Source organism: Gigantopelta aegis, chromosome 1, assembly GCF_016097555.1.
Source record: "Gigantopelta aegis isolate Gae_Host chromosome 1, Gae_host_genome, whole genome shotgun sequence".
NCBI classification, from domain to species: domain Eukaryota; kingdom Metazoa; phylum Mollusca; class Gastropoda; order Neomphalida; family Peltospiridae; genus Gigantopelta; species Gigantopelta aegis.
Window position 1 is genome coordinate 31,776,853 of NC_054699.1, and position 19,115 is coordinate 31,795,967.

The 19,115-nt window shown below is 37.8% G+C and overlaps 1 protein-coding gene across 2 annotated transcripts in view; it reads left to right on the forward strand.

Moving 5' to 3' along the window:
- LOC121373749 (alanine--tRNA ligase, cytoplasmic-like) overlaps positions 1 to 19,115 on the forward strand; it is a 39,888-nt gene that overhangs the window by 17,561 nt on the left and 3,212 nt on the right. The window contains exons 12-20 of one of the 2 annotated variants that reach the window (XM_041500506.1): positions 1,490 to 1,656; positions 4,113 to 4,229; positions 7,326 to 7,462; positions 8,635 to 8,776; positions 10,545 to 10,642; positions 12,310 to 12,418; positions 14,844 to 14,954; positions 16,774 to 16,893; positions 19,007 to 19,081. In XM_041500506.1, coding sequence (XP_041356440.1) covers positions 1,490 to 1,656; positions 4,113 to 4,229; positions 7,326 to 7,462; positions 8,635 to 8,776; positions 10,545 to 10,642; positions 12,310 to 12,418; positions 14,844 to 14,954; positions 16,774 to 16,893; positions 19,007 to 19,081 — 1,076 coding nt within the window. The remainder of the gene's footprint in view (positions 1 to 1,489; positions 1,657 to 4,112; positions 4,230 to 7,325; positions 7,463 to 8,634; positions 8,777 to 10,544; positions 10,643 to 12,309; positions 12,419 to 14,843; positions 14,955 to 16,773; positions 16,894 to 19,006; positions 19,082 to 19,115) is intronic. The other variant, XM_041500514.1, reaches the window with a different exon arrangement.

The following is a 19,115-nucleotide window of genomic DNA, read 5'->3' on the forward strand; positions in this document are numbered from 1 at the left end:
ATAAGTTTTGTATAGTTACTGCAAAACTAAAAGTTAGTTGTATTTACTGTAGTAAAACAAATGATTTAAAGAGTATGTTTATTGAAAATCTAGTCTGACATACTTGAGTTGAGTAGTCGTGCTTATATCAAGTGACCTGTATTTTTGGTCAGTGACCGAAAATATAGAGATTTATCCAGTCATCATATTTTGCCAATGTATAGTGATTGCACGATAAATAGTTTTAACCACACCAAGAAAGATGGACATGTAGGACAGGGGTGACAACTAGTACAAAAACTATAAATAAATCAAGTTTGTTTTGTTTAGCATCACCACTAGAGCACATTGATTTATTAACCATCGGCTATTTAATAATTTTAATTGAATGATATCTCGGTGCTTAGTCAAGTTAAAGTTTGTTTTGTTTAACGACACCACTAGAGTACATTGATTTATTTTGGTTAATCATCGGCTATTGGATGTCAAACACTTGGTAATTTTAACATGTAGTATTAGAAAGGAAACTCGCTACACATTTTTTCATCAGTAGCAAGGGATCTTTTATATGCACCATCTGACAAGGTAGCACATACCACAGTCTTTGAGTATAATTTGTAGTGCACTGGCTAGAACGAGAAATAGTGCAATAGGTATACTGATTGGGATCGATCCTAGATAACCGTACATCAAGCAAGTGCTTTACCACTGGGCTATGACCAGAAATCTCCAATAGCATTGGGGGTTTTCCCATTCCAACCAGTGCACTACAACTGGACAAAGGCCATGGTATGTGCTTTCCTGTCTGTGGGATGGTGCATATATAAGATCCATTGCTGCTAATCGAAAAGAGTAGCCCATGAAGTGGTGACGGCGGGTTTCCTCTCTCAATATCTGTGTGGTCCTTAACCATATGTCTGACGCCATATAACAGGAAATAAAATGTGTTCGAGTGTGTCTTTAAATAAACCTTTTCCTCCGTTCCTTCCTCTGATGACTACGAGTCATAATTACCAAATGTTTGACACCCAGTAGCTGATTAATTAAACAATGTGCTCTAGTGGTGTTGTTAAACAAAAACTTTAACAAAAAATTTGTGTTGGGAATCAGTAGGAATTCCATCATTGGTTATAATTGGTTTGCATCAATTGATCAATTTTCCATTATACAATCAGTTATAATATATGAACTTAAGAAGGATTTCAAGTACTAAGATTACTATTAAATGCAGTGGTATGTGCTATCCTGTCTGTAGGTCCATCGTGCTATTTGTCGTTCTAACTAGTGCACCATAACTGGTATATAAAAGGCCATGGTATGTGCATCCTGTCTATAGGATGGTGCATACAAAAGATCCCTTGTACTGATGGAAAAATGTAGCAGGTTTCCTCTCTAAGATTATATATCAAAATTACCAAATGTTTGACATCCAGTAGCCGACGATTAATAAAATCAATGTGCTCTAGTAGTGTTGTTAAAACAAAACAAACTTTAATCTTTAATCTTTCAGCTTTTCCTTCACCACGGGGACAAGTCGTAGCCTTACTGACTGAGGATAGACTCACAAAGTCAGTGTCGAGTGGCGACGTTTGCGGAATTGTTCTTGACAGGACGTGTTTTTACCACGAGAGTGGTGGGCAGGCGGCCGATCATGGAACCATCACTACTGAGGTGACTGTAAGACACAAAAAGTTTACATACCTTTTTTTTTTTTACAGATTTAAGTTGGGCCCTTACAATTATTATCAATTTGGTGAATTCTAGTCAGAAATTCTGTAGCCAAATTCTTGTTTTATTTAGCAAATCACACAAAATGGTGGTAATGTTACAAAGGGCATGCAATCAACAAATAATATGCAAATATTTTAATCTTCTTTTTTTTTTTTTTAAGATACAAATTAATTCAATAATTAGACTGTCAAAATGGGCCTAAAATTATCGCTAGACTTGATGCGTGGTTGGTTGGGATCGATCCCCATCAGTGGGGCCCATTGTACTATTTCTCACTCCAGCCAGAGCACCATGACTGGTACATCAAAGGCCGTGGTATTTACTCTCCTGTCTTTGGGATAGTGCATATAAAAGATCCCTTTCTACTAATGGAAAAATGTAGCAGGTTTCCTGGCTAAGACTCTATTTCAAATTATCAAATGTTTAACAGCCAATGTGCTCTAGTGGTGGTGTTAAAAAAAAAAAAAAATCTCACCCCCCTCCAGACAATGGCAGCTGCATAAAAAAAATTCCGTTAGTTTTATGTTGACATTTCATGTTTAAATCAGTTTCTCACAAACTTCATGTATAAGTTCTAGGTTGATGAAACTTGGTTTATCACTGCACCTAGGAATGTTAATAACCTGTATAATGCAAATTGTTTTTTTAACCAGGGCTACCTCTGGCACTCGCCAAATTTGCCAACTGCCAATTTTGAAAACAACTGGCAAATTTTATTTTAAATTGGCAAAAGATTAAAAAGCATTAATTGATATTTTGTTACAAACAAACTGAGTATCTATAAAATTTGGAATTTTAATTTATAATTTGTCGAACGTTTCTGCTGATCCAGAGCTACATGTAGCCCTGTTAATGATAGGAAAGATATTTATTTCATTGGTGGAAAGTAAAGTTTGTTTTATTTAACGACGCCACTAGAGCACATTGATTTTTTATCTTATCGGCTATTGGACGTCAAACATATGGTCATTCTGACACTGTATTTAGAGGAAACCCGCTGTCACCACATAGGCTACTCTTTTATGACAGGCAGCAAGGGATCTTTTATTTGCGCTTCCCACAGGCAGGATAGCCAAAACCATGGCCTTTGTTGAACCAGTTATGGATCACTGGTCAGTGCAAGTGGTTTACACCTACCCATTGAGCCTTGCGGAGCATTCACTCTGGGTTTGGAGTCAGTATCTGGATTAAAAATCCCATGCCTCGACTGGAATCCGAACCCAGTACCTACCAGCCTGTAGACCGATGGCCTAACCACGATGCCACCGAGGCCGGTGTTTCATTGGTGGAAGTCTTGTATTAATGTTACCTGGGAATGTGATGCAGTGGTAGAACAATCGCCTCAGATACAGTAGGTCGTGGGATCAATCGCCACTAGTCACCTCTGTATTTTTCATATTCCACATAGATCTGGTGCATCAACGGCCAATGTGTGTATTGTCCCGTCTTGGAAAAGTGCTTTAAAATATCATAGGGTGTTCTTAAGCTGACATTCTTTTTTACATCTCCTTATCATTGTACCAGTCTTCATGTTTTCTGGGGCGGGATTTAGCTCAGTCGGTTGAGTGCTCGCTTGAGGTGCTTGAGGATTGAACCACCTCTGTGGATTCATTCAGCTGATAGTTTTTTTCTCGTTTCAACCAGTGCACCACAACTGGTCAAAGGCTGTGGTATGTGCTTTCCTGTCTGTGGGAAAGTGCCAGGGCTTTCTAGAATTTTCATAAAATGCGCTAGCCATGGGTTCAGTGATTTAAAACATTTATTAGCCACGATTAAAAATTCACTAGCCCTACTTTACTTAAAGTTAATACAATTTTACTAAATACTAGTAATAATCAGATACATCACCTAAACAGGGAGATAGAACTTAAAACACTAACATTGAGGGGTTGGGTGTGGGCAGGATATTTATATTTACAAAATAGACGTAACTGCAACATCTGACCTAAAAAATTCACTAGCCATCGGGCATGGCAATGGTAGTTATTTAGTAGCCCAACATTGAATATCACTAGCCATGGGAGTGGGGCTACTATAATCTAGAAGCCCTGTCTGGCATGGCAATAGTAGTTATTAACTAGCCCAACATTGAATATCACTAGCCATGGGAGTGGGGCTACTATAATCTAGAAGCCCTGTCTGACATGGCAATATTAGTTATTTACTAGCCCAACACTGAATATCACTAGCCATGGGAGTGGGGCTACCATATTCTAGAAGCCCTGACTTAGTGCATATAAAAGACCCCTTGCTGTATTAGAAAAAAAAATGTAGCGGGTTTCCTCTGATAACTAGAGTCAGAATTACCAAATGTTTGACATCCAATAGCCGATATTTAATTAATCAATGTGCTCCAATGGTGTCGTTACACAAAAACAAACACACTTCTTCATGTTTTGTAGTCGGGTTGTTTTGAAGTGTCGGATGTCCAAGACTTCTATGGGTATATTATCCATATCGGCACGGTTACCGACGGATCTATTCAGATGGAAGATTTTGTGAAGCCAAGAATTGATGAGGTTCGTACTTAGATAAGTGCCGTATATATATACTCTTCAAAAGAAGAAACGCAAAACCACATTGTCGTAACATTTGGAGAATTGATTTAATTATTGAATGGTGAGTCCGATAATTACCAAATGTTGCAGGATTGTTCACAATTCACTCTAGTCCATTGTGAGTAAGTGATAGGACACACCACCAAGGTCAAGGTCATCTGGAGTCAATACCGGGTGTGGCCTCCGCGTGTGTTGACAACTGCCTGGCACCGCCTGCCCATTGAAGCAACCAGAGTATGGATGACGTCCTGGGGGATGGTGGCCCACTCGGCCTGCAAGGCTGCTGCCAGCTCGGGCAGGGTCTGGGGCTGTGGTTATCTGTCGGAGGCACGGTCCAACTCCTCCCATAGATGCTCAATTGGGTACAAAAAACGGTGATGTCGATGGCCAAGTAAGGCATTCCTGTTGTTGTTCTGTAGGAAAGCCGTTGTGAGACGTGGTAAGTGAGGCCTGGCGTTGTCATGTTGGAACACTGCTTTGGCGTTGGCCATAACTGGACGATGTGTGCCGGAGGATCTGGTCATTGTCCCTGTGCAAAGGTTGCCCTGCACGTGGACCAGGTCAAAATGCCAGTTTTTAGATGGCTGCCCAACCATGACACTACCCCTGCCGAATCTGTCCACTTCCTGCACGCAGTTTGCCGCATAACGTTCACCACGACGCCTATACACGCGACATCTTTTTCATGACGTCGAAGCAGAAATCGGGATCGTTCACTGAACCACACCTTCTCCATCGCATTTGAGGCCATTACCGATGAGTCTGGCACCACTGCAGTCGGCCGACGGTGTTGTGGTGTTAAGATGACACCTCGAACTGGGTGTCACGAATTCCTACCTCACGTAGGCGGTTCCGTATGGTCTTCGGATATCCTGCGCAAACCTGGTATTGCTGCGGCTGTGGATAGGCAGTAGTCAATCGTTCCCGAAGGTGGCGTACCCGGATGTAGCGGTCCTGCCCGGGGGTAGTGACCCGTGGTCGACTGGGTCTAGGGAGGTCACGTGTTGTCCATGTTGCTGGTAACGGTCCCACAGTCTGGAGATGGTGCTTGGGGACACATGGAAGCCCTGGCAACGGCCGTTCTGGATTCGCCTGTGTCTAGTCGGCCGATGGCATTGTTTCTCTGCGGTTCACTGAGACGTGGCATGTCCTGGATTGTCAACTGTCGGCCAGATACAGAGGCCAGGCAAGCGAACACCCTGCACTTTTATACTGTCAGTGTTCATGTTGCAAAATGCAGACAACGCACGTGCAGTGGTGACATGGTTTGCAGAGTGGCTGCGTTTTTGTTATTCAATTTTTGGAACTGGGGTACAGTAGCTGCGTTTTACAGAATGTAACAATGTTTTGGGACATGCAATGACCTTATATTCACAAAGCATGAAAAATCCATTGTTGAAACATAAAATCGGAGTTATAACCCATTTGTACCATGGGGCAGGATGTAAGTAAAAAGCTCGCCTGATGCGCGGTCTGTCTAGGATCAATCCCTTTCTAAGACTATATATCAGAATAACCAAATGTTTGACATCCAGACTTTTTTTCTTTTTTTGTTGTTGTTGAAAACATATTTAATAGCATAAACAACAGCATTGGGCACAAGTTTGTCAACTTACTAGACCCCCAATGTATCATAGGCACTTGCTTTTGCAAATTAACATTGAATACAGAAAAACCATCTTGGGAGTGGCAGTCCTCTTGATAGAATTACAATATATTGTCTGGTAAGTAGCAGTTCTCTTGATAGACCCCTGCGTGTGCTGTATCCTCACCATGGTGCAGGGGTGTAACATTCTCTTTGAAAATGGCCAATACAGCACAAAATTGAAGTTTTGAGTAAAATTCAGTATCCGTAAAATTCTGTGATATTTGTGTTTTTGAACAGTTCTTTACACTGTTTTTGTTTAAGTCTTGAATTTTAATATTGATGTTGATCATCACTTTATTTATTTGCATTACCATAGTTTGACACCCAGTGGCCGATGTATTTTTCGTGCTGGGGTGTCGTTAAACATTCATTCATTCATTCATTCTCTTGATAGAAGTATGATTATTTCCTGGTAAATGGCAGTCATCTTGGTAGAAGTAAGATGTATTGTCCTTTGGAGTGACAGTTTTCTTGATAGAAGTAGGGTGTGTAGTCCTGTTGATAAAAGTAGGGTGAGTGGTAGTCCATTTACAGTGTACATGTAACTCCTCTAAACCGGACATTCAATGAACCAAGTTGAAAAATAGTGTTAACGGGTATTTGGTTTACAGAGGTTTTGTGTTATCCAATTGACCTGGGGAGTGGCAGTCTATTTACAGTGAACACTTTTAAACCAGACATCAACAGGACCAATTAGAAAATCCATTGTTGAAGGGTATTCGCTTTCAATTTTGTATTGTCCTGGGTATTGGCAGGCCATTTATAGTAAACCTCTCTAAACCAGACACCTCCAGGACCAACTAAATTCTGGTTTTATGGTATTCAGTTTAGAGAGGTTCTCTTCAGTATGATATTTAGAAAGGAACCGTGAAAAATTTCTGATTTTGAGGGAATTCTGGTTTACCGAGGGTCCGGTGTTGAGAGGTTTCAGTTTATAAACAAAATACCTGATACTGATTCTTGTGAATTGTAGTAATGACCTTGCAAAAATATCCTTTAGACCATGTTGTGCAGAAATACAATTTTGAACACATTAAAAGCATATTGTCACAAACTACTATTAAATGGTTTAACAAACTATTACTTGATTTGTCCTTAAATGTACTTTATCAACCATCTACGTAACCACCATGCTCCACTTATTAATAATATTTTGTAAAAATAATTGAATTATGACAATGGTACATAATTCAAAAACTAATAATGCCGAGAGGGTTGACATGGATTTCGTTCCATCATGGTTCAGTTAAGGTAATGCGATAGCTAGATTTGGTTTCCAAACATTAATGTAATTTTCATTTATTATCCATTTTTAGAAAAAATTTGTCCTTAAATTCATGACAGTATGCCTTTAAATTTTATGATGGTGTTATTTACAAATGCTAACCTTCCTTTCTTCTGTTGTTAAGGAGTTCCGTCTGGCGTGTATGAAAAGCCACACAGCCACCCACATGCTCAATGTCAGCTTGTCATCCGTGGTGGGCGATATCGCCCAGAAAGGCTCGGATATCAGCGGAGAAAAGTTTTCATTTGATTTTTCTTCATTTGAGTGCACAATTTCTTTGCCATTGCTTTAGATAAAATTAGCCATGTTATGCGATTTGTGAATAGTCATATGTAATATGTTGTTCAATAATCGCAGGGCTCAATAGTTGATGCGGTTATGTGATTTCTCTTCAATGGTGAGTACACAATTTGTGTGCAATGCTATAAAGTTAGAATGTTGAGAGTTGTTAGTCATATGTAATATTTGTTCAATACTCACATGGCTCAATAGTTGATGCAGTTATGTGATTTCTCTTCAATGGTGAGTACACAATTTGTGTGCAATGCTATAAAGTTAGAATGAGTCATATGTAATATTTGTTCAATAATCACAGGGCTCAAATAGTTGATGTGGTTATGTGGTTCACTGTTATTTCAGAAGATAACTTAAGTTCAATGCAAATTTGGGATAATTCATCAGGTTACCCAAATATAATTCATGTCACCAAACAAAAAACAACTGGTTACCTAATTAATAAAGGTATATAGATAAAAACAACTGGTTACCTAATTAATACAGGTATATAGATAAAAATCACAAGCACTGACTTCCGATTACTTAGAAATTATATTTCAAATAACTGTACAGTGAGACTTGTAATAATTCTAATAATAATGTGTATTAAAAAATATTGAGGTATATAAAATATTTTAATTGTGAGTCGTATGACACATTTTGTATTTTGATACATGTATTAGAAAGAAAGATGTTTTATTTAATGACACACTCAACACATTTTTATTTACGGTTATATGGCATGAGATTTGTAAAATCAGTACGACACCAGCAAGTGTAATATTTCTTTATTATCCATATTATTAATATTAATTTTATGAGTAACGAGGACCGTCTCAAAATGTTTTAACCACAACTAGAAGGAAATGACGAAATGACGTCATATTCCGCATGCAAAATTTGAGCTAGGACTGGAGAAAACGTCATCATGTTATGACGTTGCTTCCCAAAATTACATATGATTATTATTAACTCGGTTATGTTGAACCATGTGGATAATAAATTATAATTAACCCCCCAAAAAATGACATAGTAAATAGGAAAATGAATGCCTATTGCCTGGATTCTTCACCAGTGTTGATTAGTCCACATAACATTTTCCCTGGGGTGTTTTATTATCACCATAATATTTTTATTTTTTATTTTATTTTTTTTCAGAGCTCTCTGAGCGTTGACTCAGTGCAAACCGTGGAGGAGAAAGTGAACACAGAAATTAAAGCAGGTCTTGACGTCCACACTCGGGTTTTGTCTCTCGACGAAGCACTGAAAATAAAAGGATTGGTGTATCTCGGTAACGAGGTATATAATATACATTTAAGACTTGGGGAAAGGAAGGAAGGAAATGTTTTATTTAACGACACACTCAACACATTTTATTTACAGTTATATGGCATCAGACATATGGTTACGGACCACACATATATATATAGAGAGGAAACCCACTGTCGCCACTTCATGGGCTACTCTTTTTGATTAGCAGCAAGGGATCTTTTATATGCACCATCCCACAGACAGGATAGTACATACCACGGCCTTAGATATACCAGTCGTGGTTCACTGGCTGGAATGAGAAATAGCCCAATTGGCCCACTGACGGGAATCGATCTTAGACCGACTGCACATCGACCGAGCGTCGTACCACTGAGCTACATCCCGCCACGATCATCTGGGGGAGGTTAGTGCAGCTGATTGAAACCTACAGTTTCTTCTTAACGTAACAGACCCTAGGTTTTAAACACTACGACATATTTTTCACTATTAAAGCCGTTTTGTATGTTCTAAATTAGAAGTACTTAAATTTTATTATTTAGAATATTCATTTTCTTACACCTAACATGGTTCTGGTCATACAGGTTTTTGTAATACCCCTAAATGCATTTTTCATAATTCTAAAAACGCAGGTTCGTCTGAGAAGTAATGGTTATCGAGACAAGCTCTAGTTATTTTTAGACGGTTGCAGTGTTTCTGCCAGAAAGAAATTTTTGGGTATGGCACTATGGAACTGAATGCAACCACAGTCAACAAGGGGTATGGGGGACCTCCCCCAGAGAGAAAATGAGTTACGTTTAGGGTTAGGGTTAAGAAAATCATACAGTAATGATGAGACTAATTAATTTTGTCAAAAAGTTAACTTTAAAAAATAAAATTTTGGGTATGGCGCCATATCCGTTTTACCCTCTGGCAGAAACCCTGGGTTGTTCCCTGTTTAAACATCACAGACTTTAGTTTTGACTCTGTTATAACCGTATCCAAATGTGTTGCAGGTTTTTAGATTAACTAAACTTAGTGTCCATTTTCACGGGTTGAAACGAGGGTCTGTCCCTTTAAGATGTTAATGATATTGGTCTTTCAACATTCGGGTGCTTTTCTTTAATGACTCGAGTGGCTTCGGTGGGTTTCCTCTATCCATGTGGTCCTGAACCCTATGTCCTACGCCATAGCTAAAAAGTGTTGAGTTTGTTGTTAATTAAAACAGTTCTCCTTTTTTTTTCTTTATTGAGTGTTTTACAACCTTTTGGGCTGCTTAACATTTTTATTTACAAGAGACAATTATAGTAATATAAACAGAATTAGGCAAGAGAAGTAAACTTAGGACAATCAGACAGCTGGAGTGAGTCGGACCGGTACTATACTACAGCCAGATGCGGTCATATAGCAAAAAACTGAGATGGAAATGTTCTCAGTTTTGGAGTGAAAATAAATGCTTACATAATGTATGTTCGCAAAAGTTTATTATGTTAGTGTCAACGAGAACCCATTCTACTGGCAATCTTCATTTGAAGTTGGGTAATTTAACATTGATTTCAATGGAAGATGACATCTGTGTAGTGAGACCTAAGTACTTGGTCTTGTCACTCTTAAAAAGACTTTGCCATTGTAGCAGTTTACAAAAAACCTTATGTATTTAATTTTATCATATATTGTTATACATATACTTAACATCTTGTCATGTTGATTGTTCACTTTTTATAAACTTGTGTATTTCTCTTATATAATCGAATGATGGCATCGAGCATAATGAAGAGATGTTCAGTTCTATTATGTTTTCCTGTTGTTGTTTTTTCAGGACTACCCGCAACATGTTCGAGTTGTCATGATTCAAGATTCAGACACTCAGGTTTCCAGTGAACGTGAATTCTTTTCAGCTGAACTCTGCGGTGGAACGTGAGTTCATTTTATTTATTTATTTATATAAATAATTAATTTATATGTTTATTTGTTTATTTTGGGCTATTGATTGAATTATTGATATTTTAAATTTATTTTTTATTATTTTATTTATTTATTCATTTGAGGTGGGACGTAGCTTGATGCACGGTCGGTCTAGGATCAATCCCCATCGGTGGTCCCATTGGGCTTTCTTGTTCCAAACAGTGCTTCACAACTGATGTAACAAAGGCTGTGGTATGTGCTATCCCATCTGTGGGATGGTGCATGTAAAAGATCCATTGCTGCTAATCGAACAGAGTAGTCCATGAAGTGGCGACAGCGAACAGTTCCTTCTTATTTATTTATTTACTTACATGTACATATATTTTTAATTAATTTATTTATGTATTAAATGTATTTACTTCTTCAGATTTGGTTTGGAATGTAGCTTACTGGTGTTTGCAGACAAGTGTGTATACTGTCAATGTAAAGGAATACATGTAGTACATGTGGCACTCAGAGCAGCAGATGTGGCACCCCGAGAAGCATGTGTAGCTGCATGCTAGATAAATTATAAACCTAGGATTATATTTGGGTTTAAAGGCGCAGACCATAGTTCAACCTGTAAAAATGGACACTAAGTTTGGTCAAGTTAAAACCTGTAACAAAGAAGGTGAACCTAGAGTCTGTGAAGTTGAAACAGTGAAATACCGTTAAAAATTGACTAAAACTCGACTCAATAAGTAACTTATCAGATGCACGGGCATTTTTAAAAATATAAAAAATGCATTTTGTGGAATTAGAAACACCAGGGTGATCTGAAAAAGTTTGGTTGTACGGAAATGTATAATCGAAACACTAAAATATTAGCAAATTTGATTTCAGTGATCATAAATGGCTCTAATAGTGAAACCGGCCTCGGTGGCGTCGTGGCAGGCCATCGGTCTACAGGCTGGTAGGTACTGGGTTCGGATCCCAGTCGAGGTATGGGATTTTTAATTCAGATACCGACTCCAAACCCTGAGTGAGTGTTCCGCAAGGCTCAATGGGTAGGTGTAAACCACTTGCACCGACCAGTGATCCATAACTGGTTCAACAAAGGCCATGGTTTGTGCTATCCTGCCTGTGGGAAGCGCAAATAAAAGATCCCATGCTGCCTGTCGTAAAAGAGTAGCCTATGTGGCGACAGCGGGTTTCCTCTCCAAATCTGTGTGGTCCTTAACCATATGTCTGACGCCATATAACCGTAAATAAAATGTGTTGAGTGCGTCGTTAAATAAAACATTTCTTTCTAATAGTGAAAGATATGCCTATAGTGTTTAAAAACTAGGGTTTGTCTCTTTAAATAATATAATATTATCTTTATGAACTGTTATTGTTAGATTAATATGCTCTTGTTGTGTTGTTAAAAAACCCAAAAAAAACCTTGACTTTAACTTTTGTTATTGATAGGTCAACAGACTTATTATCAGACCTGTCAAACATTACAAACTAAACCAAGATGTTACGATACAACATTATCTCATTATTGTTATTTATACACACAATGTGGTGTCAAATAAAACAATTACCTTGTATTGAAAGTGAATACAGGCCATATTTTGTTATGTAGACCAAGTGATAAATAAAAGATTATTAGTAGTTTTTTTTTAAAGTACATGCAACTCCTTATCTTACTTCAGTCATGTACGGAATTCTGCTGACATTGAACATTTCTGTATAACAAGACAGAAGGGCGTGGCTGCCGGAACAAAGCGACTTTCCTGTGTCACAGGCAAACAGGCTGTACAGGTAAGTGGATTATCAATAAGTGAGGTTTGTCAGTTAAAACTTGGATGAGACAAACAACAGTAGTTATTAAAGGCCCAACACACACAGAGTCTGGGTCTGGGTCTGGGTCTGGGTCTGGCGAGTATGGTACCAATCGAAAATGAAACACACTGAATCGAATGTGAAAAAAACACACAGCGTCTGTGCTGGTGTGAACTACAAAACTGGCAACAGATGTCGATAGGACATGCGCTATATTTTCACGCTGCCAGACTGGCAGCTACAGCCTGTGCAAGCTGTTTTTTAATGTTTTGTCTTAGTAAAGAACAGGAAAGATATACATTAATCAAAGTAGGATTCCCTTAATTATTGTTGGTGTTAATAGAAGAAAATATATCAAAAAATTTGAATGCATTTAATATACATGTATGTTGAAAACTAGTAACAGTTAGACTACAGACCCAGACATCAAAATATGCCAGACGTGGTGACTTTGCCACATTCTCCAGACCCAGACCCAGACCCAGACCCAGACCCTGACCCTGCTTTGGTGTGTTTTGGGCTCAAGTCAGATCCAAATTTTAAAAACATTTTATCCCTCTCAACACAACTTACAAGGGATATTTATTTTGCCAGGACCCATTCTGAGATTGTTGTTTTTTTCCCATCCCAACCAGTGCCAAACAATTGGTATATCAAAGGTTGTGGTATGTGCTGTCCTGTCTATGGGAATGTGCATATAATTTAGCACATTTCCTCCAGTAGCCAATTATTAATAAAGCAATGTGCTCAAGTAGTGCTCCACAACTGGTATATCAAAGGTTGTGGTATGTGCTGTCCTGCCGATGATTAATAAAGCAGTGTGCTCTAGTAGTGTCTTAAATAAAACAGACTTAATTCATCTCAAGAACTCAGAAATTTTCTTAAGTTCATTTAAATGTATTAGTTCCCTACCGGAGAGGGGACTGACTGTCTGTCTGTCTGTCTGTCTGTCTGTCTGTTTGTCTGTCTCTGTCTATCTGTGTCCATCTGTTCCATATAGTTTTCCAGACTTTTTATTTTTTTTCAATACTTAAGGTATTGAACTGAAGTTTTTGTGTATAGCTTTATCATGTATATACAGTGAAACCTCTCAAAAACCAGATCCTCTATAAACCAGAATCCCCTCAGACATTTTTCATGGCCCCCTTTAAATATCTGTATAGAAGAGAACCTCTCTAAACCGGATACCTCTTAAAACCAGACTATTTACTTGGTCCTGAGGGTGTCCGGTTCAGAGGAGTTTCACTGTAGCTTTATTTTAATAGATCAGCTTTCACTTTCATCACAATTTACTCATTTTTGAAGAGTTATGGCCCTTAAATGTAGGAGATATGAAAATTCTTATGATTGGTAGGGGAGATGTCTTGCTTTAGCTAGACTCTCAGAATGCGTATTTAGTTCGAATCCTATTTGGTTTTGTGTCTTTTATAATTTAAATGACTTGTGAAAGTTTTTAGGCCCATTTTGATATCCTGTTTCCAGAATTAAAGGGACATTCCTGAGTTTGCTGCATGTTTTAAAATGTTACAGACTAATAAAGACTTTTTAACGATTTTAACAAATATATTTTTCTGCATAAAATATTAGTGGCTGTATATTAAACGTGTTTCTGATTGTTCTAATAGTTGTACTAGGTTAAATTTTATTTTATTTCCAGTCGAGGCATGTGGTTTTTAATCCAGATACCAACTCCAAACCCTGAGTGAGTGCTCCGCAAGGCTCAATGGGTAGGTGTAAACCACTTGCACCGACCAGTGATCCATAACTGGTTCAACAAAGGCCATGGTTTGTGCAATCCTGCCTGTGGGAAGCGCAAATAAAAGATCCCTTGCTGCCTGTCATAAAAGAGTAGCCTATGTGGCAACAGCGGGTTTCCTCTCAAAATCTGTGTGGTCCTTAACCATATGTCTGACGCCATATAACCGTAAATAAAATGTGTTGAGTGCGTCGTTAAATAAAACATTTCTTTCTTTCTAAACATGAAAATATATTTAATATGCAAGTTTAATCGTAGAAGTATTTTATTAGTCAGAAACATCTTACAATGCAGCAAACTCAGGAATGTCCCTTTAATTTTATCAAAATAAAGAATGTTTGTATTAAAATATTCATGTTTCTTTCGTTGGTCAGTATATAAATCATATCTGACAAACAACAGAAAATATTCTAATTGTTTTCTGTACCAAGTGGCCAATAGTTGGCATGCTTCCATCAGAATATGTTCATGCATGCCTGTCACGGACCCAACTTTTGACTTTGCCACAGAGTTCTGTTCAAGACGGGGAACAAAATTAAATATAACAGAATGTGATATATTTACATCTAGAATTTAAAACTTATAAACTGAGGTTTATCTAGTGACTTGTATGTTTATATTTTTTTTATGTTTTAATTCTTTTTCCAGGCACAAGAGAATGGACGGACACTGAAAGAGATGTTTGAACGTCTGGAAGAAGAAGTGAAAAATCATTTGAATCCGATTGGCTGGCTGGAGACAGTGAAGAACATCAACAAGGTTTGTATAGATCTAGACAAAGTGGTAAAATGTTCACCCATCCACCACCCCACAAGCAATAAAATATTGTTTACTGGGGGGGGGGGGGGGGGGGGGGGGGGGGGGACATGCATGTAGTCCAATGGTAAAACACTCACTTGATGTGCAGTCAGTCTAGGATCGATTATAAACACATCTGCACTCCCTGCAGCAGCAGGGAGACACCCCCTCCTACATCCATACTCTTTGTCTGATGCTCCTGAAGATCAAATCTGAATGACAAAACTGGAATATGTGATCAAGGCCGTATCACGGCACAATGCAGAGTGAAATGGGCATTAGGCGAAATCTCCATGAATTTCTATCTAGTGCATCATCAATAGTACAGCCACTCCTGGAGATTTCTCTTGTTGCAGCCAGTGCACCACGACTGGTATATCAAAGGCTGTGGTATGTGCTATCCTATCTGTGGGATGGTGCATATAAAAGATCCGTTGCTACTAATAGAAAAATGTAGCAGGTTTCTTCTCTGACTATATGTCAAAATTACCAAATGTTAAGACATCCAATAACCAATGATTAATTTTTTTTTAATCTGTGTGTTCTAGTGGTGTCATTAAACAAAGCAAACGCCAACTTAACTGTATATTGAGATATCTGTCTGTTAAAATTTCTATTGTCTCCATTTTGGTATTCAACTGTTTCTGTTGTATTCCATTGTATTCCACTATTGGTTTAAACTGTTCTTTGCACAGTACTCAATTTGATGACTATTTGTTCTACCAGGCCTCTGAAAATTGCAAGAGTGATAGTTTCGTTCGCGCATTGAATTTATGACATCATTTACATGTTCATGATGGGTTACCAGTGGCGTAGCACGAGTTGCCAGTGCCCAGGGCAAGGCAAGTATTGCACCCCCTAACCAGTGGACTGTTAGCCCCGAGTCCCTTTAACCTGTCCAGAATTATGCCCCCAGGCTACACCACTGTGGGTTACCTAAAACCGAAAGGGGTTACTTGAAGTTGTCTTTGCGTAACCCATAAATGGATTACGCATATTTGCAATTCTCAGAGACTTGCTACTTTTGTTAAGAATATTCTTTATCTGATGATTATATTGTATTGCTTCCCATTTAGTATTCAACTGTTTCTGTTGTATTCCATTGTATTCTACTACTGCCAAGAATATTCTTTGTAAAGTACTGAATCTGATGATTATATTGTATTGCTTCCCATTTAGTATTCAACTGTTTCTGTTGTATTCCATTGTATTCTACTACTGCCAAGAATATTCTTTGTAAAGTACTGAATCTGATGATTATATTGTATTGCTTCCCATTTAGTATTCAACTGTTTCTGTTGTATTCCATTGTATTCTACTACTGCCAAGAATATTCTTTGTAAAGTACTGAATCTGATGATTATTTGGGGTGGGATGTAGCCCAGTGGTACAGCACTCGCATGATGCGCTGTTGGTCTGGGGTCGATCCCCATAGGTGGGCCCATTGGGCTGTTTCTCGTTCCAGCCAGTGCACCACGACTGGTATATCAAAGGCTGTGGTATACATGTATACTACCCTGTCTGTGGGATGGTGCATATAAAAGATCCCTTGCTGCTAATCGAAAAGAGTAGCCCATGAAGTGGCGACAGTGGGTTTCCTCTCTCAATATCTGTGTGGTCCTTAACCATACATGTAGGTCCGACGCCATATAATCATCAATAAAATGTGTTGAGTGCATTGTTAAATAAAACATTTCCTTCCTTCCGATGATTATTTGTGCTACTGTTGTTTAGAATATTCTTTGTGAAATACTAAATCTCCAGATTATTTCTTCCTCAGTTGCTCCAAGAAGACTTGTTGCCAAAGGTCATCCGAGAAGAAATTGCAGGAAAACTGGAAATGTTGGGAGAAACTGTGAAACATGAATATAACAAGGAAATCCAGAAATTAATACAGCAGGTACAATAATAATGATGACAATGTATAAAAATGGTTCATATTGAAAAACATTAAAGAAACTGTAAATGTGGCTATAATAAGAAGATTCAGAAATACATGTACTACTAGATAGTACTTATTTAGCAATGATTCATATAGAAGTAATTGCAAATAGAACTGTGATCTTATAAATTTTCAAACATGCTACCCAATTTGGAAACAGAATGTTTATATCTATATACTTTCATTTTAATATAATAATAATTGTATTCATTAAAATAAATCATATACATTCAGGGGTTTCCCCAGGGCCGTTAGGCGTAGCGGCCCGACACGCCTTAGTCCGTAAAGTAAGCACTTTGACGGCGTCGAAGCGCCTTAAATCAATTGCCGCTACGCCTTGATTTGAAGTGCTTTAGTAAAACAATTTTCACAAGTACGAGCGTGGCTGTCGACTACCTCTTGCAAACAACTTGTGTACCAGTATATCAAGCACACAGAAGTAAATCTTGATGTAAATTTGTAGAAAAACAATAGTTGTTTGCATCAATGAATACCTAACGGCAGTTTAATTTATTTCCTTTGTCTTTGTTAATTTTGTACTAATGGTCGAGAGATCGCGATCGCGGGAAATGAACATGCATTATTTATATAAATTGCAGTTAAATGTACACTGAATTAGCTTACAATAATCATATTTGTTAGAAAATGTTAGATATATATTTGTACGACATTTAATAAGTTAGCTGGATTTTAAAAAGATTTTTTAATATAAATGGAATATACTGTGAAGTCGGCATTCTTAGCCTAGGTATTTTACAAGCAGAAATCACAACAAGCATTTAACACGATGCTGAAATCAACAGCAACAACATAGCACAAATTATGAAATTGTTGGGGGTGGGGAATTGATGGGTTACTTTAAAAAAAGAGCAGGATTGAAGGCAAACACTTAACTGTTTTCAACCCACTACCCCACTTATTTTGGCTTGATTTGTGTTATACTGATGCTAAAAATGTAAGCGCCTTAAAAAAATCCTGGGGAAAGGCCTGTACATTATTATTTATAAAGAACAGCATGTACTGGAAAAACCTGTTTCAAATCCGTAAGAGTAATTATCTTTCTCACACATTTGTTAACACATATAGTGTTAATGCACATACATGCGATATCATTTTAAAGACATACGACTGGCTGCTCCTAGGTGATGTATAGGTCACCAATGCCATACCATCCAATGAAAAAAAAAGCAGTTGAATCGATCACTTCTTGACGTACAAGTCAACCTGAAATTGACCTGTCTGTGATGCACAAGTTAACTATAAGCACTAAGGCTGTACATAGGTTTTAGTTTGAAAAGGCATTAAAATTTACTTTAAAATTGTTTTCTGAAGATATGTAAGAAAGAGATTGAGAATACTACATTCGTATCCATTAAATACTGTTAATGTTACAACCCGTTGTTTAAAAACGTATCAAACTTGCTTTTGCTTGTTTGATGTTTTTAAATAACTTGTGTTATGATAAACAATGTCTATCAGCCACTCACGTAGTATTCTCTATGTATGTATAGTGAAACCCCACTAATCCAGACACCCACGGTGCAAAGTAAAAAGTCGGGTTAAAAGGTGTATCTTGTTTAAAGAGGTTATGTTAGTATGTTTTCCACTTTTGTTTAAATGATAAAGATGAAGGTGTTTAGTGAGGCATTAATCTACAAGTAATGCTAAATGGTTGAGATGTTCCAAATGATGAAGATAATGAATTAAATCATGAATATGCAGTCTTTTTTTTTTTTTTTAAAGAAACACAAGTGAGATATCATGTGTAAAATATGTCAAAATATCCTATCTAATAATGGCAATAACAGTGTCATGTTTATATGCACTTTCCCACAGACAGGACAGCACATACCACAGCCTTTGATGAACCAGTTGTGGACCACTGGTTGGAACGGAAAATAGCCCAAACTGCAAATGGGTCTACTGAGAAGGATCGATCCGATGACCGTCTGCTTCATAGGCGGACACACTACCGCTTGAGCTACATCCTGCTTCCATGTCATTTAGATGGAAGGTTCATAAACTTATTGGAAATGTTACTACATGTAGTTGCTTTTATCCTTGTTTGCAGGAAATTCTACAACTTCAAACTGAATGTCCGAAATACATTGTCAAACAGATTGGATGTCAGACCGATAACAAACAGGTGTGGTATACAGAGAATAATACGCGAGTTTTCA